At 40.2% G+C, this 24,955-nt stretch overlaps 1 protein-coding gene across 1 annotated transcript in view; it reads right to left on the bottom strand.

Annotated features, from left to right (window-relative positions):
• The window catches only part of SGCD (sarcoglycan delta), a 401,431-nt gene that overhangs the window by 210,712 nt on the left and 165,764 nt on the right, over positions 1 to 24,955 (bottom strand). The window contains exon 3 of the mRNA XM_046000930.1: positions 21,002 to 21,103. Within this exon, the coding sequence (XP_045856886.1) occupies positions 21,002 to 21,103 (102 nt within the window). The remainder of the gene's footprint in view (positions 1 to 21,001; positions 21,104 to 24,955) is intronic.

A 24,955-nucleotide genomic window follows, 5' to 3' on the forward strand; every position in this document is an offset into this window, starting at 1 on the left:
AGTCAGACAGAGAGAGACAAATACCATATGATCCGCTTGCATGTGGAATTTAGAAAACGAAACAAAACCAACAAAACAAAAATCACAGATACACCCAGAGACGAGGGTGGTTGGGGGATAAGCAAGGGATCAAGAGGTATAAACTTTAGGCTATGAATAAGTCATAAGGGTGCAACATAGCGCATGGTTACCACAGTCAGTAATATTGTATTGTATATTTGGAAGTTGCTAAGAGTGTAAATCTTAAAAGATCTCATCGCAAGAAAAGAAGTTGTGACTTTGTATGGTGACAAATGATACCCAGACCTACTGTGGTGATTATTTTGCAATGTACACAAAGGTCAAATCAATATGGTGTACACCTGAAACTAATGTTGTATGTCAACTACACTTCAGTAAAAAATAAATAAATAAATAAATAAATAAATAAGGTTTCAACCAGGCATCAAGACATAAATGATGGCTGAGATTCCAAAGTAAGATAACAGGTCAAAAGAAGCAGAATCAATGGAAGAAATACCCATGAACGCCCTCACTGGTTTCAAGATGCAAAGATCAAGACACTGGAGGAGAGGGCATTTGCAAATAGATATTTTTGGAGCGGCTGCTACTTTCCAACCTCAAGCCCAAGGATAAGAGGCTTGAATGAGTCTGATCTCAGATCTTGCTTTGTGTTCCCATCACCAGGCGATGTTAGAGGATACTGGGGGTACGAGAGAGCTGCTCTCAGAATCTGTCAGGGAAAGGGTGTAGATTATTTTTCAGAAATAAAGCATGGGCCCAATGGGACAGAAGGAGCTGTCCTGGTGATAGGAGAAGCCCTATCCGAGGGCACTTTCTGAGAGACAAGTGTTTTCTGTGTGGAATGGAAGGGCGGGGGGGGGGGGGGGGGGGGTGGTTGTGGTGCATGAAACACCCTGCCCAGGAATGGAATGCCTCGCCTGTTTTTGTTCATAGGAGTTGTAAGAGATGCATTGTGCTTCCAGGACTGAGTAGCTTAAAAGAATCCAGAAAATGCCTCATGATGGAAGAAGTCAGCTGAACCATCTACTAGTCCCACAGGGCACAAAGTCACTGCAACAAGTAATAACTGCCCTACCCTCTACCACCACCACTACCCTAAGTAGGCTCTGAAACCAGAGCCAGCAGCTCGCAAATCAGAAGGTAAGAGCAGACACAGCTGAATGAGCCCTGCTCCTGCTCCTCAAAGTGCGAAGCTACCAACAAAGACTAACTAGGTGGAAAAAAAAAACAAAATTTAATTCCAAAAAAGGTTTAAAGCACTAATAAGTATCTTAGATGAGATAATTAAAATTTCCAAACTGAGCCTGTATTTGTCCCTTTAAATACCACGCTGACACATATAATTTTTAAATGGGCAGAAAATCCAGTAGGAATTGCCCAAGTTTTCATAAAAGGGATAGAGGAGAAAAGCCCCCTTAATTTATGCTTCAAAGGAATAGTGCAGACAAAAATAAAACTGTATTTTAATGAACAGTCGTGCTCTCTTAACAGATCAGTTACATGTATGTTCAACAAATACCCATTGAGTGCCAAGTGCTGTGGTAGACAAACGAATACCATGGTGAATAAATCCTACAAGAGGACTCCTGCCTGCAGGGAGCTCACAAGGCAGTGGGACAGGATGGGCACTGCCTTGATATACTCTGTTCTCCAAAGCAGACTGATATCAGCATAGAAAACAGGCTTTGGGATTATTCATATCTGGATTTGAATTCTACTGCTCCACATGCTATATGGACAGAATTACCTAATTATTTTGAACTCTAGCTCTCACCTATAAAATGAAGATCAAATGATTGACCTTTATTTTTTCAAAGATTTTATTTATTTCTTTGACAAGAGAAAGAGATCACAAGTAGGCGGAGAGGCAGGCAGAGAGAGGGGGGAAGCAGCTCCCTACTGAGCTGAGAGCCCAATGCAGGGCTCAATCCCAGGACCCTGAGATCATGACCTGAGCAGAGGATTAACCCATTGAGCCACCCAGGCACCCCTGAAATGATCTACCTTTAAAGACTGCCAAGAGGATTTAAGGAAAACATACAGGAAATACATGGCTAGTAAGCCTTTTGAATCAAAGAGACAAAACAATGGATATGGCTATGAAATATCCCCATCATCAAAGTTAACGTGCAAGATTTAGCAGAAAGAATTAATTCTTTGTAAATAACTTGTGTCTCACTATTCATCTTCCTTATACTCTATAAAAATTCCCCCTTGACTGACTGTAATATTTTTATTTTTTGAACTTTTATTGTATAAATATTCAGTATCATATAATCTAGGATTTAATCATCTCATTTCCTATGCTTTAGTTGTCTTCTTGCACCAAGTCTTATCTCCCAAATTATATTGTAAGAACTCACTGAAGACAGGGCAGGCAAAAACATTTTGGAATATTTGCTAAAATATTTTAGATCTTCAACAAATAGAATAGAAAAGGACTTAAGCTTTGAAATTTGTCAATGTGAGAAAACGCAGGCTCTTCTGAGCTCCCACTGTAAGCACAAACACAAACAAGGCAGTCTTTGTAATCTCCTCTTAAACTGGAAAACACTCTCATGGCCAAAGCACAAATACTTCTTGAAACGCACAGAACACCCTCTGATTGATGAGAAACTTCTCTTGGGATTGAGGTGGGTTCCATACACTCCAAAGGTAGGGAGACCTTTGGAGACAGGTAGGGAGAAAAAACCTTCCCAGACAATTCTTCAAGTTGAATTTCAACATGGAATCGTAGTGAGTCTGCCGATGGCATCTTGAAAAGAATTTCATTAAATGTTGCTAACATGTCATAAGCTCCCTTAAATGGGAGGGTAATGGCTCATAACATTTGTAAGCTTTTTAATTTCATGGAATATGAGCAGCATAATCAGGACCTATTAAAGTCAATCAACTGTGCCAAGTGGGGCTACCTACCTTTGCTTTTGTTTCTATTTTTCCTTGTGGGTACACCCCGTGAACCAGGAGGCAACAGCCCTGGTATCATTCTTTAAGGCTAACACTGGTGTGTAATACTCTGAACAACCTCTGATGAAACCATCACAGCAGCATTTGCATGTATGGGTTGGACAGACACCTCTTAGAAAATGGCTTTTGACTTCTAGGAAAGAGAGATTTCCCTTTCCATTTGCTTCAGTTCAAAGGGTGCAATTTTGGTAAAATTCAAAACCAGTCATCTGACCAATGTAAGTGAAATTAACAAATGGAGATGAATATAAGGAAGGTTATTTGTATTTTCAATGACACAGTGGTGCCCAAATTACCAATCCTTCAAGACCTGTCTCTGGGGTTTTCTTCTACCATAAAGCTTTTAGTTATAATAGTGCCTATCTACAGGGGTTAAGTGCCAGGTACTGCTCTAGGCACCCTGTCTGTCCTCTCATTTAATTTTCAAGACAACTGTATGATACTATAGTTACTCCATATTATGGAGGGAGAAACTGAAGCTTGAGACATCAAGTAATATGGCCCAAGTTATAAAGAGTGAGTAGCAGAGCCAGGCTTCAAACCCAGTTTTAGTCTGAGTCTGAATCACAGGCACGTTGCTACTGTGCTATATTGCTTTCAGAATCACCCTGTTTCAAGTCTTCCAATGGGACGGAGATATCCAGAGAGAGTATTTCCACACAGGCACTAGCGGAAACCAGTGGCAGTGATAATCCAGGATGGCTAAAAGCTACAGAATCTAACAGGGAGAGCTCTCCCCACCACAGTCAAGGGAGAAGGTACACATTAAGGTTGGAGAAGCAGAACTGAAGGTAACAAACCAGCTGAGAGCAAGCCCACCACCAGAAGGATGATTTAGAAGTCAGGAAGGCCAAGAACAGGTTCAGGTGCTTCCCACCAGGGGAAGCAGTACAAGAATAAGACTGAACACAGAGAAAGGTTAGCTACACCACCACTGTGAACACATAGGGAAGTCAGAGTTCTATGTGTATACAGGGCTTGGGTAGTGCGGGGCACACCAGATGGCTGGATGGAGGGGGGTAGGACCCGACAAGTTCATCATGTGAACTTTCACTGTAAAAACACCCAGAATGATGAACATGTAGATGGCGTCCAAATACAGTGTCTGCATCTAATTATAAATTATACAGATGATGAGGGAGACATTCAGTTATTCTCTAGGCTATCATTAATGACTGCTGGACCAAGAAAATAGATCAATTAAAAGTGTTACATTGACTGACCTGCACACCCACTGTAACACCTGAAGGAGATGAAAGAAAAGTGTTCATCTTACAAGAAGAAAATTTTGTCCCAAAGCACTTACAGCACTGTAGGGCACTATTGCAAATATGTCAGTTCGGGTTGATAAGAAATGAAGAGATAGCTTAAGGAATAAGCATGGTAGTAGGATCTTATACTTATTATATTTGAAGAACTTGTAAGGGAAGTTGGATTTAGAATGAAGACGACAGAATCCTTTCTCCAAAGGGTTTCCCAGAGGTAATTAAGTTCTAATGCCCTAAGACATCCACTATATATAATAAATGAACTTCTCTCCTATGAATCTAGGATGCTACAGGCTATTTGAAGAATTGGAAGAATTGATAAAACAGTCACTCATATTTTCTGTGTTCTATAGTTTCAGATAAGGAACCAGAGTTAAGAAAGGCCAGATCTTGGGAAATTTGGAATTTCTATAGATCTTTATAAATTTATCTTTGTTCCATTTTTATGGGTTCAGAATGAGAAGCTAGTAACTTGTAGTGTAAGGCTCTGGACAAAATCACAGCTATAGAATTTAAGATATTTGGACCAACATGGGCATATTCCTAGAGTCAGACCTAATCAGCCCATGGATCCTCAGTTATTTCTAAATAGCTACTGCAATACCGTTCTAACAGAAGGGACGGCCAGAGAAAAGTAATGGTGTAGGGAGAGCCTGGGGGTTTGAATGGGGGGGGAAATGGTGTCCAAAGAAAGCTGTGATTGTGTGATGCAGGCCTATAGAATGGAGGCCCTGTGAAGGGGTCTAAGGAATGGCCAGAGAGACAGCAACTGACAGCAAAAGGAAAATAAGATGCTCTCCTTTTCATGAAACTGACAAGGGTCTGCACGTTTTTAAGTCTTGCAGAGAAAGAAGATCAGGTAAACAGCACAGACCAACATCTAAGTACTGCTTACTATCCCAAGGTAATACACATCACAGTTGAGATTATGGGTGCTGATGACAACACAGGTTGGAAGATTAGGGGTGTGTTCTCCCTTGACCCTTGTATTTGCTCATCTCTAAAGAGAAGATCAGAATGATGGGTTCCTTCTAAGGAATTATTGTAAGGAATGAATGAGAAAATTTTACATTAGAACTGCGGCCATTAGCTTTTAAAACATGATGGCCTAATCACATATTATTTATATTCAAATTCAACACACATTTATGAGCAATTACCATGGGCAGGGATCTCTGCTAGGTGATTTTGCACCTATGAGTTCACTTAATCTCCAGAACAGCAGATCTTCTAAAATGTATTGAAGTGACACAGCAAAACCCCCACGGGCACGCAGCAATGCTTTAAACTTTTCTAACCACTGCCCACCTCCTGGTAGCAAATTGTTAGTACCTGGACACAATAGTCCAGGCATCTGCAGGATCCATTCCTGCTCCCATCACCCTAAACTCAGTGTTTTCCTGGCCTTAAGCTTACTGTACAAGGTTGGACACACAGAGCCATGGAAACTGTACTCTTGTGAAGATCTAAGGCTGGTTTGGGGGTGATTTTTAAATAGACTCACTTTTTGATTTTACAAAAATCGAAATCACGTACCTTGCCAGATAATCAACACTGTGGGATCCCACATGACCATGAACACCATGGCCAGCCGTGGTGGTAGGAACCCTGGAGAGAAACAGTTCCCACCACCTTCACCCACAGAGAGCAGGGAATTGTCTTGCACTAAACACAACGATGCTGCCTCTGGCCATCTTTTTATAGTAACTCTGTTGTGATGTCATCCCATTTGGTTTTCTTTTCATGAAACTTCTTCCGGCATCTCCATAACCAGAGCACCACTAAGACGTGATGAAAGAAACATCTGGTGTTTGAGTGAAGCCTTGTGACAGCAGTCAACTGCATGGGGGGTGAACCCCAGCTTTCACATTTCAGGCAGCTCGCATGGTCAGACCAGCCAAGAGTTACCAAGAAGGCTAAGAAATGAAAAACTCTGGTTTGTTCACAGCTGAAGTGAGAAACAAACATGGAAATTCCACCTCCATCCAATGATATGAGTGTGTATGCACAGGCGTTTCTCATCTGTTAATGGGGTGCTACTGAAGGATAATTCATCTTCCCCTAACATTTCTCTCATATTTCTCAACATAACTGCCTAAGCCTTAACCGAGCACTAAAACCAATCTACACAGTTTGAAATTGGAAAACTGCAATTATCAGACCATCTGTACTTATCTGTTACTGTAGAGAGATGCCACTTTTTTGGTTTCCCCTACTCTCGATGTTCCAAAATGAAAGCTGTGGCTTTCTAGGTAGAGCACATAGCGAGGGGAAAAACAGAAGTCTGCGGGTCCCATTCTTTCAACATGGTGGGCTTTATCAGTCTACCTCTTCCTCTCTCTCCAAAATGCAACAAGTATATCTGCAAAATATTTATTAGTCTTAAAACTCCTTTACTTCGAGGACCATTTGGTATTTGCCTAGAGGCAGAATCACTGCTGATAAAAACAGAATCATCCCTGGAAATGGAAAGTCCCACACTTCTAATTTAGGCAACTGCCATTTCAAACATCACTGGTGATAATTTACAGAGCACTGGATCAAAAGGCTATACCCTGTTGCTGATGGGGATCAGAAAATCAAAGTAAGAGTTAAGTATTTGCTTATAATTTAATATGGAGAAGAAGGGGTTTCTCTCAGCCCCTGAAATTACATCTCCTGAAAAAATTATCACTGTTCTTTGACAAATGAACAAGTTCTTAAAAATTAAGAAGACGGACACTGCAACACACCCACAGCAATTACAAGCTCCTGGGGATGATAAAAGTTGCCAAGAGAGGAGCATGTTTTGATCAAAGCAATTTTTTAAATAATTTAAAAAAATTTTTTTTATAAACACATAATGTATTACTAGCCCCAGGGGTACAGGTCTGTGAATCTCTAAGTTTACGGACTTCACAGCACTCATCATAGCACATTCCCTCCCCAATGTCTATAACCCCACCACCCTCTCCCTACCCCCCTCCCCCCGGCAACCCTCAGTTTGTTTTGTGAGATTAAGAGTCTCTAATGGTTTGTCTCCTCCCAATCCCATCTTGTTTCATTTATTCTTCTCCTACCCCCCTAACCCCCCACATTGCATCTCCACTTCCCCATATCAGGGAGATCATATGAGAGTTGTCTTTCTCCGACTGACTTATTTTGCTAAGCATAACACCTTCTAGTTCCATCCACGTCATTGCAAATGGCAAGATTTCATTTCTTTTGATAGCTGTATAGTATTCCATTGTGTATATAAACCACATCTTCTTTATCCATTCATCTGTTGATGGGCATCTAGGTTCTTTCCATAGTTTGGCTATTGTGGACATTGCTGCTATAAACATTCAGGTGCACGTGCCCCTTCGGATCACTACGTTTGTATCTTTAAGGTAAATACCCAGTAGTGCAATTGGTGGATCATAGGGTAGTTCTATTTTCAACTTTTTGAGGAACCTCCATGCTGTTTTCCAGAGTGGTTACACCAGCTTGCATTCCCACCAACAGTGTAAAAGGGTTCTCCTTTCTCTGCACCCTCGCCAGCATCTGTCATTTCCTGACTTGTTAATTTTAGCCGTTCTGACTGGTGTGATGTAGTATCTCATTGTGGTTTTGATTTGTATTTCCCTGATGCCAAGTGATGTGGAGCACTTTTTCATGTGTCTGTTGGCCATCTGGATGTCGAAGCAATTTTTTTTTTTTAAAGATTTATTTATTTGACGGATAGAGATTACAAGTAGGCAGAGAGGCAGGCAGAGAGAGAGAGAGGAGGAAGCAGGCTCCCAGCCAAGCAGAGAGCCCGATGCGGGGCTCGATCCCAAGATCCTGGGATCATGACCTGAGCTGAAGGCAAAGGCTTTAACCCGCTGAGCCACCCAGGCGCCCCTCGAAGCAATTTTTTTAAAGTGATATTTTTGCCAGCCCTTTAGGGGTGAAGAACAATACAGCTTTTAAGAATGTATTAAAACATCCTTCTTCCTGAAAGTTGGCTTTTCTCTCCATTATACTCCCCAAATACTCAGCGAGTATCATTGGCTGAAGATGCCTCCTCAGTGAAGTTTGACTCTTCCTACCATGAAAGGAACATAAGCCAAACCACAGCAGACTCTGGTGAGCCCTTTTGCCTCTTCGGTGTTATTTAGGAGCTAAGCAGAGAGCAGGCTTGAACCAAAGTCGTTATAGGCAGCTGGGATGTTCCTGAAACTGGGAGTTAGACAACGCTGATGTGCCACTGTGATGATGAAGAGAAGCTCAAGAATGTGAGGGGCCAGGAGGGCTCATTTTATTCCCTTATACTTTACTGTCTATAATACATAGTTCCACTCTTGGGAGCTTTCATTAGCCTGTGGATGGCATGAATCAAAACTTATAGCTGAGCCGAACTGCAAAGTAGGGAAAGATGGGCTTTTAGTACCTTTCACACCACTTTTACTCCTTCCACTTAGTCTGTCCTGCTTTCCCAAGGTCTCACACCATATAGCGGTTCATGTCCTCTTCGACATAATAGGATTCGTGGTGTGTGGCTTGTACAGATAATCAATCTAGAAGGTCCTATAAAAGAGAACTTGTCTTTGTCTCTCTACCCGATATGGGAAGCTTTTATAGAATCGTTGAACCAGAGATATCCTAAGAGAATATTCATTCATTTATTTAAGCAACACACACACACACACACACACTCACACACACATAGACACACACACATAGACACTCACACACAAATCTGCTTTACCAGTAACATGCACTAGTCTAGACAAGGGCACAGTGGTAAACAAAGCAAATAATAAACAATTATGTGGAAATTTCATATAGTGCTCTACACTCAAGGCACTCTTCTATAAACAGTAAAATGTACATAATTATGTAAAATAAATTATCTCTTCTGATCCTGTAATAAGCTTAGGAGGTAGTGCCATTTTACAAAGAGCAGTGTATGCTGTTTTACAAAGGAGGAAGTGAAGCAGAGAAAAGGTGAAGAAATTTGCTTAAGAGTCAGGATATTACTCCAGGAATTTGGTGCTTCAGAGCCTGCTTTTTTTTTTTTTTTTTTTTTTAAGATTTTATTTATTTGACAGAGAGAGAGCAAGTGAGCACACAAGCAGGGGGAGCAGCAGACAGAGGGAAGGTGGGGAAGCAGGCTCCCTGCTGAGCAGGGAGCCTGATGCAGGGCTGGATCCCAGGACCCCCGGATCAAGAACCGAGCCTAAGGCAGATGTTTAACCAAATGAGCCCCCCCCCAGGTGCCCCTCAGAGTCTGCACTTATACATCACTTGGTAACTACCTTTCTATGTCTCTGCCATCACAGAGATTATATAGCAATAGGGGAAGCGAATAGGTAAATATATAATTATAGCATAGAATACATATAATAGATGGAAAAAATACAACTGTGTAATTCATATGCAATACAAACAATGAAGAAAAATAAAGCTACGAGGTAAGGGATTTATTTTTGATGAAGTGGTCAAAGCAGGCGTCCATGAGAACGTGCCATCTAAGCAGAGACCTAGATGAAGCACAACTAGGTTTTCATCTAGTCTGGCAATTCTCAGACTGTGGTGTGCGGCCGGCGGCAGGGAGCCGGGGTTGGTTGGGGCAACAGGCTGCAGCCCTCCAGCCCTGGCTCAGACCCAGCCGCTGAGCTTCCACCTTGTCTGGTTTTGGGGTCACAAATAAATTTGGCCTAAGAAAGATCCCATGGTTTAAAAAAAATGTGTAGGAAACCAGTGATCATGTCCCACCCTTTTAGTTCAGAGAAAGAAATTGATGGAGAATAGGAATGATTGCTAAGGGTTCACTGTGGACCCACAGGACATTAAGAAGAATTTCAGATTGCTTCGCTTTGAATCTGGTGTACTTTCTAGGACACTGAGCCGCCAGCCTTACCTGTCCTCTCCGTCCTGGATGTTGTATCATCTGAGAGCGCACCCATGGAAGGCTGCACCCAAAGGACTGTGCGTCTCTGTTGGGAAACTTCATAATCAAACTCCAGGCTTAGCAAGACCAAGTACACTGATGTTCTAGCCTGTCTCCTGTGTTCTATTACACTGCTCCCACTTCTGCCTTTTATTCTAATTTTTATTTTTCCTGATGTTAACCCATCATATATGTGGTTACTATATGACTGTAAGTAAGCTCTTATAAGCTATGTGAAATCTTGTGGCGCATGCATGGGCATGGAATACTTGCAGTAGGGGCCTGGCATGAATACACATTTCTGAGTCTTCGAATAAGTGAGATCTGAATGGTGGACCTGTGGGGACCACAACAGGAAAGAAAGAAAAATATGGGACCACCTCCCTGACCAGTGGCCCTCAAATCAGACAATCAGGCATCCATCCTCAGCCTCGTGTGAAGTTTGGAATAACTTCTACCAAAACTGGCTATTACGTTCCAAGTGAGATCTGACCAAAGCCCTCCGTAACTCATATTTCCAGCAAGACCCTCTTTAGGAAAAGTATGCACAGTCAATTTCTCCCAAATTAAAGGAAGAACAAAAACCCTATCAGGCCATGTTAATTCTGCAGCAACCAAAAGCCTGTGAACCACTCTCTGTTTCCCAGGATCAACAAACAAACCCACCACAGTGTAAAGCATCGACCTACTCAAGATTGTTTGTCTGCTTTAAAAAAAAATGAGTAAGCAGCTGGTTCACACTATTGTCCACGATAAATTATAATACGCAAACAGATACATTTCGGGAATGGCGATCAGCTTCACAGGGCAGATGGGCTCATAGATGACCCTTCCATTTTTTAATAATCTCCATAATTTATGTGTGAACCAAGAAATGCAAAGATGCCGTATGCACCCCTCCAACTTAGTACAAATCACTTTTATTTACTCGGGCAATACTTCATGGTCCAGTTAACTTCTTAATTAAAGACAGCAAGATGCTCATGTTCCATGCAAGCGGCATGGAACATACTGTTTTATGTGCAATATGTTCAGCTGGGAGTTGAAGCTGTTTTGCTTACTGAGAAGAAGCCACGGCAGCCTTCGTTTGGTTTCTAAACTAACTGGAGACACGGCTCCTTTCAAGGCCCTAAATCATCAACCCAGACTCTTCAGCCGAAGCTTACGCTTGTCTGCCATCTCATGCTACTTTTTATATTTTATTTTTCTTGTCTCAGGCTGAGAATGCCATTTCTCAGTTTTCAATAGTCTGCCTCCTCCCCAGTCATGTAGTGGTGAGAGGAGCAAGATAAAAAGAAGGCATGTTCTAGAAGACTCAGGAAGGGGGATGGCTACCGTGGGCCTGAGCCTCAGCCTCAGGAAGCCCTGATGCTGCTATCCCACATCGCCGGGCTTATAAACAATTTCAAAACCCACAGGAGCCTGACCACTAGGAGAAACCAGAGCAAAAAAAGAAAGCAATCAAATGCAAAGTGAGGAATAGCGAGTCATGAGCATCTACAAATTTTTTTTTTTTTTGAGTGACTATGATTCTTAAGAGGCCAACTTAGTTTCTGAAGTCCTGCAGGACAAGATGCACGAATTCTCAGCTGCATAAATCAGGGTGGCAGGGACCCATCATATTAATGGCTTAAGTTTGGGTAGGAGATGATAGTGCCTGGTGGAGACTGAGGCCCACCAGAGAACAAATGCCCATCTAAAGCAGGCAGCTTCTACTCAGCTCCAGCCCCTAGAACTATCAAACCACTCTCCAGATTTTGGTGTTTTGTTTTTTTGTTATTTATTTATTTATTTTTATTTGTTTATTTCCAGTGTAACAGTGTTCATTGTTTTTGCACCACACCCAGTGTTCCATGCAGTATGTGTCCTCCCTATTACCCACCACCTGGTTCCTCAACCTCCCACACCCCCGCTCCTTCAAAACCCTCTGGTTGTTTTTCAGAGACCATAGTCTCTCATGGTTCATCTCCCCTTCCAGTTTCCCTCAACTCCCTCTCCTCTCCATCTCCCCATGTCCTCCGTGTTCTTTGTTTGAGACCATATGATACTTGACTCTCTCTGCTTGACTTATTTCGCTCAGCATAATCTCTTCCAGTCCTGTCCATGTTGCTACAAAAGTTGGGTATTCATCCTTTCTGATGGAGGCATAATACTCCATTGTGTATATGTACCACATCTTCCTTATCCATTCGTCCGTTGAAGGGCATCTTGGTTCTTTTCACAGTTTGGCGACCATGGCCATTGCTGCAATAAACATTGGAGTACAGATGGCTCTTCTTTTCACTACATCTGTATCTTTGGGATAAATACCCAGCAGTGCAATTGCAGGGTCATAGGGAAGCTCTATTCTTAATTTCTTCAGGAATCTCCACACTGTTCTCCAAAGTGGCTACACTAACTTGCATTCCCACCAACAGTGTAAGAGGGTTCCCCTTTCTCCACATCCTCTTTTTTTATTAATTTGTTTGTTTTTTTAATTTTTTAATGAGGATCAGAAAATGTAGATTTAAAAAAACGTGGAATCTTCTGATATTTAAATATTAGAAAAAATTCATATTAAGAAAAATATTGTATCAGGCAAGTAAATTGTATCTGTGGGATGGATTTAGTTTGCAAACTGGATAAGTTTTCATAGCAAGAGCTACTTAATAGTTTATAAAGTGGGTCACGGAAGTTACCTCACAATAAGTTTCTGAAGTAGAGAATATCCTCTCAGTAACTCGATGAGGCATAATGAAACTTGCTCTTGTTGCATTATCCACTGTTGTTCCAGTTTCCTTTTTGAGTGCTTTTGAATCCCTCAGGAACTTACTATACCTTCCAGGAAGTTATTCCTCAGAAGAGGGAAATGGCCATGTATAACTCAACTTTACTGTACTGAACAGTATCATGAGAAAATCATTTACCATACAGTGTGTTGGTATGGAAGAAGACTGCAATTCTGCATTTTCATTCTTTTACTTGATAGAACTTGGGTACATCCTCCCACCTTTCTGAGCCTTTGGGGCCCTATCTGTTAAATGAGGTGATTGGTCTAACTGACTTCTAGAGGCTTTCAACTTCCGTCCTACATATGCCTTGGTAATTCAGGCTAGTGGAATAAATCTTAATTCACATCATACTAAAGTAAAGAGTGGAATTTAAAAAACTAATTTTTCCATAAAACAAGAGACAACATATCCAAATGTAAACACGCACAGAGAGGATGACCAGCTCAGACTTTCAAGGAGAATACGGGGGCTTTTTAACTTTCATAACCCAGATACCCTCAAACTCAATTTTACATGGGGAATTCAGACTTTCATAGGAACCAATCCTTAGCATGGTTTTTGTACAGCACTGGCAGGTGTGTGTGTTTTCATTTTGAAATATTTTACGACAGTTGGCTCTTTCTTGATTGAAAATGTGTGGAAATGTCATTACTGGATCAAAGTGTAAAAGCATTTTTAATGTACTTGGCATGTACTATAAAACTATTTTTTTCAGAAAGACTGGAAAAAGAAAAAAAATTAAAAGAAAGACTGTGCCACTAATAAAACAGTTTAAGCAGAAGAATGAGAAAAAAAGTGAGTTGAACATCAGAAGAGTGTAACAGTGAAAAATTTAAAGATAAAAGCTGTTGTATATGAAATGGGTTCCCTGGGAGGGCACTGAGTCTGTCATTAAAACAACACTGGAGAAAAAGAGGAAAGACCATCTGGTTCGGAGCAAGGTCAAACATCAGGTGAGATGGGGGCCACATGATGATGATGCTGACGGTGACAATTTCTGTCATTGTCATGGTCATCGTCACTGTCATCATCCCCATCAGAAGGGGGCAAGAGCAGGAGTTACCATTTCGGGAATACTCACTTCATGTCAAGTTCTGTATTAAGCACTTTATAAACATGATCTTACTGACAACCACCATGATGTAGGTATTAATATCAGTGTTACAGGCAAGGAAACAAGGATTTGCCAAATTAAGAAACTGCTCAAGGATCACTCATCAGTATAATGGTAGCACTTGGTGCCATCTGAGTTCAACAATACAGCTAGCTCGTGGCTTTAACCATGGTGTGATACTGTCTCTTGGCACAGTTTTAAAAACCCCACTTAGATATAATATGAAAACGATCACATAGGTTTTAGTGAGTAAGGACACCTTGAAATATGTGGGCTTTTGTAGGATAAGAAAATTTAAAAGACATAAATCTCAAGTCTTATATAATAATTTCCTACTTGATTCTTTGAAAGTAACTTCATTTTTTTAACCCCTTCTCCAACTTCTTTTTCTACTGCTCCTCTCCTAAACTTGTAAATTCCATATAGCAATGGGCTAGGACCCCTAGACCCACCCCAAGTATAGTATGAAGTGAATATAGAAATAAATTCACTGTGTAGCTTTCCTGCTGCTATAGGCCTGGCACAGCATACCCAGAGTAGCTGCCCAAGAAATGCTAGTAGCCCTTTTCTTGTCACTTCACATTAAGTCACATAAAAGTACCATATAGTTGCAGCATCATGGAAAGTAAGATAAGCAGTCTCTCCAAAGCAGGGATTCACCACTTTTGTTCAAAATGATACTCTAAGCATAAAGGTCTCCTAAGTTTTCATTCATTCAACCTATCTACTAGTAGATCTTGCCAAAATTTTGTAGTTGTATTTGGCAATTAAAAAGATGCCTATCACACTGAAATGTGGATTTAGACACAGAGTTTTTTGGCAATAAATCCCCTAACTCTACAATATTCTGTGCTAAATGCATTCAACTAGTATTTCTAGAGACAGGCTGGTCTTTGGATCTCATGGTAGGATAGTTAATTTAGTGCATGTCCTTTTCAATATGTTTTCTGAGCTGCACGATACTTAGAGTAGCTACACATCCATGTGGGTAAAGTCAGCACATCCTGGGACTTTTGTTCAATGCCCAGACAGAAGTTTTTGTAGTCATGAACACTTTCTCATTAATTTATCTTCCAGAGTGATTGTTATCACACTAATCAATTTGTCATGACTTTACAGAATTGCAACCTTCAATAATGAAATCTGATACAGTATGGAACATTGTGTGGGTTGCTTAACCAATCCCAATTCCTCACAGATCAATGAAACACAAAAACAGAATGAAGTATTACTTCATTAGTTATCCTCGTTCAGAGGGGCTGAGTAATCTTGTTCAACTGGGCAGTAATCTCTTTTTGATGGGAATAAGAAATAAAGGCAGCTGTGATCTACAGGGAAATGATACTGCAAATACTTCTTCTGAGAAGAGCCTCCCAGAGGTGGTCTAGAAGCAATGGTCAGGTGTATCAGAAAAAAAAAAAAAAAAAAAAAAAAAAAAAAAAAAAAAAAAACCAACGAGCCGCAACTGCCAGGAGGGAAAGGAGAAGATGCTACATGTGAGGGTCACACAAGCACCCTGTGAGGTTATGAATCCATCAATATGGCAAATTCTATTGGTTGCCTGCACAACAATCCTTCCTCACCTTCTTTGCTGCCAGAATCCCAATTCTGTTCAGCTAGCAATTACCCTTGTGCTTTGAGGGAAGGGGGGCCCTATAGACAAAGTTACCAGGTTGTGATCTCATTTGTCTGCCTTTTTGATCCAACATATCTGTTTTAGCTTTTTGTGAAAATCCAAAGAGACTAATTCTACCTTGGCTGTTATGCCTACCGTGCTCTTCTCCAGTCCCCTCTCAGTGCTCTGATGTCATCTAAAAGGGAAATATTCAAGGTCTGTGCCCTGAGCCACTTCTGCTCTCCCCAGCAAAGCCAAGATAGCCCAATTACAGGCAAAATTCTTCTTGAAGTTGGATATTAAATAAATGGTTAAGAGATCTTGATAAAACCATGTAGACATGCATTCTTAAAATTATTCAGATATGAAAATTATATGAGTCCATTTATGAAAAGTTCTAAGAAATGCAAAGTAATGGGCAGGATGGAAAGCATATGACAAAGTTGGTTGTGAACAGGGTGGAGGGTCTAAAAAGGGGTATGGGAGAAAGTCTTCAGGGTAATCTCTTAATTACCTCGATTGTGGTGATGTGTAAATACCTATGCAAAAACATACCGTAGTACACACTTTAAATAGGTATAATTTATTCCATGTTAATTATGCCTCACAAAGGCTCTTAAACTGTTAAATATTACTTAGATACAGAAAATTTACTGTTAATGTATTATTTGGAGGAAAAAAAGGTACAGAAGAGTATGCAAAGTATGGTTCTATTTAAAAAATATCCTTGTGGGAAATGCCTAAAAAAGTACACTGACCTGTTAACTGTGCTTGACCCTGCAAGATAGATTTAAGTGATACTTTATTTTTATGATTTATTTTTCAATTTCACAGGTATCTACTGAGCACATAGTGTGTGCTATATACAGCAGTGAGGGTTCAGGAATATACTAGGGAAAATATACTAGGAAAATATACTAGGGAATATACCAGCACAATCTTCTGCTCTGTCAATTTGTATTTCTGAGCAAACACAAATGTCAAATGATGACAGTTACAAAGGGGAAAAAAAAACCCAACAGGGTGATGTTTTATTTATGGCTGTTGTGCTTAACAAGGAAGGTCTTTCTAGAATGGCAACATTTAAACTGAGAACAGGATGACCGCCAGGAGCCCTCCACGAAAAACATCTAGGAGAGAACTGTATAGGCCTTAGCAAGGAGGTAAGAGTTCATTCCAGGTGCAATGGGAAGCTAACAGAATCCTTGGTAAAGGGTGGAGAGATGTGACATTTCAAAAAGCCCACTTGGGCTACGATTTGGATTTTGAGGCTATGAGAGAAAGGTGGTGGAGAGGGAGGAGGCGCTCACAGTGGTGCAGGTGGGACAGGATGCTGGCTGGAGCCTGCAGGCTGCGTGTGTTAGGGGAGAGGGGACGAGGGGACAGATATGGGCACTGTTTCAGTGAGAGCCCGTGGGACTTAGGGGTGGATTTTACTGTATATGCATTTCTGTATGTCTTTTTTTTTTTTTCCTTCAGAGAGAACATACTTATTTTGTTGTCAGAAACATTTAAGCTAAAAGAGCTTTATTTATTATTTATTTTTTGGAAGGAAAATACTTTCTTAAGAACAATGAAAAACAGTGAATTCTGACACTTTATTTTCCTTAAATGGTGATGTGAAAGCACTGAGTTTAACTCACTGATTTTTCAAGATTAAAATAATCTTTTCTTAAAATTTATTGAAAGAGAGAGAGAGTATGAGAGCCCATGAGTTTCGGGGAGAGGCAGAGGGAGAAGCAGAATGCCTACTTGAGCAGTGAGCACGATGAAGGGTTTGATCCCAGGACTCTGAGATCATGACCTGAGATGAAGGCAGAGCTTAACCAACTGAGCCACCCAGGTGCCCTCTCTATTCCATTTTTTTTTTAATAAAAAAAAAAAATTTATGGAGCACCCAGGGGGCTTAGTTGTTATGTGTCTGCCTTCGGCTCAGGTCAGAATCCCAGGGTCCTGGGATGGAGCCCCACATTGGGCTCCCTGCTCAGTGGGAAGCCTGCTTCTCCCTCTCCCCCCTGCTTGTGTCCCCTCTCTTGCTGTCTCTCTCCCTGTCAAATAAATAGACTCTTAAAAAAATAATATTAAAACAATTTTAATTAATTAATTTTGATTTCTTTTTTTTAAGATTTTATTTATTTATTTGACAGACAGAGATCACAAGTAGGCAGAGAGGCAGGCAGAGAGAGAGAGAAAGAAGGAAGCAGGCTCCCTGCTGAGCAGAGAGCCCAATGCGGGGCTCGATCCCAGGACCCTGGGATCATGACCCAAGTCGAAGGCAGAGGCTTTAACCCACTGAGCCACCCAGGTGCCCCTAATTTCAATTTCTTTAAGGACTCTAACTCTATACCAAAGAAACTTCTCTCAGGGTATTTTATGTAATATAGCAACTGTTTGAGCCATGACTTTCAAATCTACTCCCTTGTACCACATGCATTTTAGCCAGATCATCTATATATTTATAGAAATATCACTAATATGGTTTAGAAGCTTGGCAAACTACAACCTACAGCCTATTTGTCTGGTGGCCCTCAATATAACATTTTTTTTTTTTTTTTTTACATTTTTAAGGAGTTGTCGAAAAGGAAAAAAACAGTCTAAAATATTTGTTATTTGGCCCTTTACAAAATAAGGGGGGCTGACATCAGTAGAAATTATTGGTCCAAACTTGTAAGTTAAATAAGTTTAATAGAGAATAGGAAGATGTAGTGTTCACACACACACACACACACACACACACACACACACACAGGAATACCGTGCAGCTGTAAGAAGAATGAGATCATGCCATTTGCGACAACATGGATGGAACTAGAGGATTTTATGCTAAGTGAACTAAGCCAGATGAGAAAGACAAACACCATATGATTTCAGTCACATGTGGAATGTGAAAAAAGTGAATAAACTAACAGAAAGCTGAATTGGATCTATAAATGCAGAGAACAAACTGTTTGCCAGAGGGGAGGTGAGTTAGGGATGGGGAGATGAGTGAAGGGGAGAGGGTGGTACAGGCTTCTAGTTCTGCAATGAATAAATCACAGGAATAAAAGGCACAGCATAAGTAACATGGCCAATGATATTATGATAATGTTGAACGTTGACTAATAGTAGCTACACTTGTCGTGAGAATAGCATAATATATCAACTTGTTTAATCACTATTCAGGTTTATACACCTGAAACTGATATCACATTGTATCAACAATACTAAAAAAAAAAAAAGTTTAACACTGATAAGATCAATCTGAAGTACAACTAATAACTCAAAAGATAGTTTAACTAGCCAGCTTGCCAGGCTGGGAGAAATATAAATTGCAGCAATTTTTATAGTGATCTTGGGGCACCTGCGGGGCCCAGTCGGTTAAGTGTCTGTCTTTGTCTCAGGTCATGATCCCAGGGTTCTGGGATTGAGCCCCGCATCAGGCTTCCTGCTCAGCCTGCTTCTCCCTCTCCCACTTCCCTGCTTGTGTTCCCTCTCTTGCTGTCTCTCTTTCTCTGTGTGTGTGTGTCAAATAAATAAAGTCTTTAAAAAAAACCTACTGATTTATTAAATGCTTGAAATTAACTGTCTCCATTCTATTTAACTTAGAATCATCATTTGACTCTCCTTATAGCTTTATCCCATGATTCCTTCCAGAATATGTTTTCTTCAAGGTGATGGATATATTTATAGTACCCTTGGTACTTCAGTGCCTAACCCAGTGGATGATGAGTTCCAGTTAAATTTTATAATCACCAATAGGGTGGCTGAACTGATTTGCTCTCTTTGAAAATTTTAACATCATGGCTCCCTCCCTTTTACTAGGCATACAAGGAAGTAAACGTACTGGCAATTCAGTAGTTTCACCGAGGTTAATAGCATTCAGTAGTTAAGATAACATTCAGATAAGATTATCCACTGTACCAAGTTGCTGAATTTCATTAATTATACTCATCAATGCACACTTGTGCAAATAAGGCTTTAGGGACCTTTCACATTACTTTTTGCTTGCATGTGGACCTGAACCAATCCCAGAAGAGCAAATGCATTCAGAATCCTTTTGAACCAGCAAATCCCACCACTCCAACAACAAACAAAAAACCAAACAAAGTCAAAGAAACAACTGAGAAAAAAAAAGCTCAAAAATAAAAATTAATTTTGATAATATTGGTTCATAAAAGCAAAATATCTAGAAATCCCTTCTCTCATGACAAAAACAAAGAATGAGCATGAAAGGTTAGGTAGTAGACTCTAGTTAACAGAAAAGCTTCAGAACCGGGCTTCCTGCCCTGAAGTTCTTGCTCTACTACTTCCTAAGTACGTGGCTCTGAACACAGCTCTTCTCTAAGGCTCAATTCCGTAATCTGTAAAATGGAGGCAACAATAATTGCCAACCCTGTGGACCGGTATACGGATTAAATTAGGTAACAACAATACACACAAAACAACAGAGTGCATGGAACAGAGCATGCACACTAGAGTGTTATATTAGAGCACAGTTGTTGACATATTGAGTGATTCTAACCAACCTTGGCTACACTGTCCAAAGTCTGAATGAAAAGCAAAATTCTAGTTCTTTTGTTCTATGTTTCCAAAGGCAGCATTTAAAGCACTTGACAATTAAAAAAAGATAGCAATACTTTCTTGGATTTGTATAGTACCTAAAGCACTTCCACATTTCCTTTCTCGGCATATTTGCAGCATAATCTACGATAGTTCATTAACAGAGGTTATCACCCGCCTTTGGCAGGAATAAAGGCTCAGAGAGGTCATCACAGTTATGTACAGTACCACAGCAGGGATTATGCTCATGACTTGCGATTTGATCAAATCCTACTACCTACGTTACCATTCCCTCCCATGATGCTCTATACGCAGCTGATGGCTGATAAATTCCCCCAGATTTAGACGCCAGAGAAACCACCATTCCTTTTTTTTTAAGATTTTTTTAATTAATTAATTAATTTATTTTTTAAAGATTTCTTTTTTTGACAGATAGAGATTACAAGTAGGCAGAGAGGCAGGCAGAGAGAGAGAGAGGAGGAAGCAGGCTCCCAGCCAAGCAGAGAGCCCGATGCGGGGCTCGATCCCAGGACCCTGGGATCATGACCTGAGCCGAATGCAGAGGCTTTAACCCGCTGAGCCACCCAGGCGCCCCTTAATTTATTTATTTGACAGAGAGAGATCACAAGTAGATAGAGAGGCAGGCAGAGAGAGAGAGAGAGGGAAGCAGGCTCCCCGCCGAGCAGAGAGCCCGACGCGGGACCCGATCCGAGGACCCCGAGACCACGACCCCAGCCGAAGGCAGCGGCCCAACCCACTGAGCCACCCAGGCGCCCCACCATTCCTTTTTCTCATGGGAGTACTTACTGGTCGGGACTGGATTTCTTTGGCATAGAGAGGTTGCAAGAATTCTGAGTCTCCTTCTAGTTTTAGACCTTTGTCTGTGATTCTCAAATTCCCCATTCCATCCTGAAATAGAAGCACAAAGATAACAGAGAAAATGCAATTAGCCAATATTTCAAAAAACCTCAGGCTTTCAAAAATTGAAACAAAGTTACTGCCTTTTTTTTTTTTTTTTGAGAGATGGAATAAGAGAGGGTCCAATAAAATACTAGGAGGTATTGTTCAATGCAATTATGCATATTACCCTCTTCGCTCACTTATTCTGAGAAAATTCTATTTCATGCAATCTGTAATGCCCCCTAGTCAGAGCCCTTTTGCTAGGTATTGAAGACAGAATGGAGGCAGGAGATAAGTGCGAAAAGATAAAGGGATAATTCCCCCAGTTAAAGTCCATGGTCCAGTTTCCAAAACTTTGTGCAAAAATTGCAAAGTGCAGTCTGTTGGTTGAATCTAGTTTTTGGACACACTGTGTTTTGCTCACAAAATATTAAAGAGGTCAAGTTAGTTGCTGATATTTTTACAGATATTCTATTACAGAAATAGTAAAATACATAAAAAAATAGAAAGGATCAATAGCAAATACCTGTGTATTATCATTCATCTTCAACAATGATCCATTTATGGCTATTATTCTCTGGTACACCCACCATACCTACCTCATTTGGTTAAATATAACCCTAATACCATCACTTCCACCACAAAAATACTAAAATAATATCATCTAATGCCCTAATATCATCTAATATCTAATATCATCTAATACCCTAATACATCCAATATAATCTAAAAATAATAAAATAACAGCATCAGTGTTCAGATTTCATTTTTATTTTCTCTCCTTAGATTTGTTTCCTTGAATCAAGTTCCCTTTTAGAATTGGTTGATACATGAAATAGTAAGTCATCTCCTAAAAATCTCCTCAGTTTGGTTCTTCTCACAGATCCACATATGTATATAACCTTTATTTGATAAATAGAACATGTCATTTTTCTAATAGCCTTGTCCAGCATTTATATGTGGCTGAACATTCCCGTAATTTCTTACACTGAGTTCTTCTGTCCCCTATACTTTTTGTAAGTTGGTGGTTAGATCAAGAGGCTTGATGAGATTTAAGCTCTGTTTCCTAGGAAGAACACATTCCAGGAAATGGAATATATTACTATTCCATTGTGACCATCACAAATAACCACAAACTCCATGGCTTAACACAACACAAATGTATTATGTCACGATTCTGTATAAGTCTGACCCAGGACACAAAGCGTGAAGATCAAGGTACCATCTGGTCTCCTGCACTCCTTTCTGGAGGTTCAAAGGGAGAACCCATTTCTTGACTTTTTCTAGCTTCTTGAGGTTGCTCATGTTCCTGGGCTTGTGGCCTCTTTCATCTTCAAAGTCCATAATGACTGGCTGATACTACCTTATGTATAATCCCTCTGATGATGAGTCTTCCCCCTCCCTTTTCCACTTTTAAAGACCCTGGTAATTCCATCGGGCATACCTGGATAATCCAGTACACTCTCTCCATTTTAAAATCACCTGATTAGCAACCATAATACTATCCATAAGGTTAATTCTCCTTTGCCATGAAATGTAACATTTCCAGGGGTTCTGAGATGAGGACATTGATACCTTCGAAGTGGATTGCATTTTTCTGTCTCCTACATACTCTATCAAGAGGCATCAAATGTCTTCTGTTGTGATGTCATCAGCCATTGGTGATCTTTGCCGAGGATCTATTATTCACTAGGGATTTCAAATTGGTGAAAAGAATAATTATATCATTTCTTAATTTTCTTAATTTGTTAGGGATAGTCTATAAAGAGAAATCATATTTCATCAACAATTCACCCTAAATTATAGTTTATAAAAACTTGAAAAAGTGTGTGATTTGTCCTCCTTTATTTGGATTCTCAAAATATTGGTTACCTAGTAGCTTCCAAAGATAACCGATTAGGTTTCTTTTTTTCATTTGTTTTTTATGTATCATTACAGACATTTTTAATTTGTTTCATTCCAGTGCAATTTTTATTGCTACTTAAGTTCTAACTTTCCTACCCTTGCTCAGTAGGAACCTCTTCAAGTTAGCTCCTAAGTCCTTTTAATATGATCCAGCCATCTCTGATGGCCCTTTCGCTTCTGGTGTGACAACATGACCCAGGGTTATTCCACACACGTCTTGTCCCAGGCCTGGAACCAGTCATTTCTAGTAAAAATAGCTGGTTCATTTTTGTGGCAACTAGTGTTTCGAGACCACAGACTGACATCTTTGGGTGCTCATTTCTACTGGGTTGACACTTGTTTCTATGGACTGAGCTAGAAAATAAATTCTGTATTTTTAAAATAGAATACACCATGAATTCCCATTTGACTTTTTAAAAGAGATTTTATTTCTTTGAGAGAAAGAGAACAAGAAAGCACAGAGGGAGGGTGGGGGGGGGGAGAAGCAGACTCCTCATGGAACAGAGAGCCCAATGCAGGGTTCAATCCCAGGACCCTGAGATTGTGACCCGAATCAAAGATTTGGTAAGCAGTAGACACTTAACTGACTAAGCCATCCAGGTACCCTCTCCCATTAAACTTCAATTCAAAGTGAGGACAGGACTATTTTCATTTAATCTCATGGATCTTACAACGTTACTACCTTTCTTGCATACCAAAAATCTGTGTTCTCAACACCAAAATGATTACTCATTTGATTTAACCCAGCATACATAGAGCCACTACTATTCTAAAATTATGATTAAGAAAAAAATTTAAAATTTGTCTTGAAAAAGCTTTAGAGTACATCCTTCTAGACAGGTACAGGCAAATGACTGGATCTCAAAGCCACTTGAACTAATTCGATTCTGTATGGTTATACCACCAACCTGCTGTCGAGTCAAGAATATTTGTTTCATTTCTCCCCATATCTTATTTTACCATGATCTTTTTGAATGTTTAATTTTGTGTTACAGTTTTGTGAACTATTTAGAAAGCACCAAAGTCAAATCTACAAAACAAGATATATTCAAAGAGATCTAGATTCTCTCCCTGTCCCTCCACCATGTTTCCTCTTTTCCAAAGAAGTGTGGATACATATCTGATTCAGTCAGGGTTCTCCAGGGAAATAGAACAGGATGTGTGTGTGTGTGTGTGTGTGTGTGTGTGTGTGTGCACGCATGTGTGTATGTACACACACACACACACATTGTACCAATTTATTCCTACATTTTCCCTAATGCATTGTCAGGTGAAACAACAATGACAACAACAACAACAACATGCACACAAAGACAAAATTCCTTAAATCCAGTGACCACTGGATGGAGAAATAGTTGCAAAGCTGTTTTGCAATGTGTCCCTGTCCACACAGACATGGTTCTGGTGTGCAATTTTATGCACCGCACACAACCTTTTCTGGTGTGCTCTTGAAGAAATGGGTTTGAAGTATGGGCTCTGGGGTGGATCCCAAGAAGGAAAATGTTCCTATAATTATTTAAATGTTAAAATACCCTAAAGAACTCACTTTAAAGTGCTTTACATGTCCCTTTCTTTTCCATACAGTAACTTTATTCATCATATTGTGTACCTGAAACTAATATAACACTACATGTTCACTAACATATTAAAATAAAAACTGTAAAAAAGATAAATAAAAATCTTTTATCAAAAAAATGGAAATTGAGAGATTTAAATGAGAACTCCAGGTTTTTGGCTTCTTGTGAAACAGGAAGCCCTGGGAAATCAGAACCTGCCTTCTCCCATGGCCACCACTGACTAGAGGCAAACAGTTGCTCCCCTCAGTGACTCTATGAACCATATGCTCTCCATTTTGCCAGTTCCCACCCGGCTTATTTCAGGAGGGACATTTTCCCAGACTCCTGAAGTCTCTCACCAGTGTCTCCCATTTCTTCTCTCTGGCACTGCCATCAATGC

This window comes from Meles meles, chromosome 3 (assembly GCF_922984935.1).
Source record: "Meles meles chromosome 3, mMelMel3.1 paternal haplotype, whole genome shotgun sequence".
Taxonomy (NCBI): Eukaryota; Metazoa; Chordata; class Mammalia; order Carnivora; family Mustelidae; genus Meles; species Meles meles.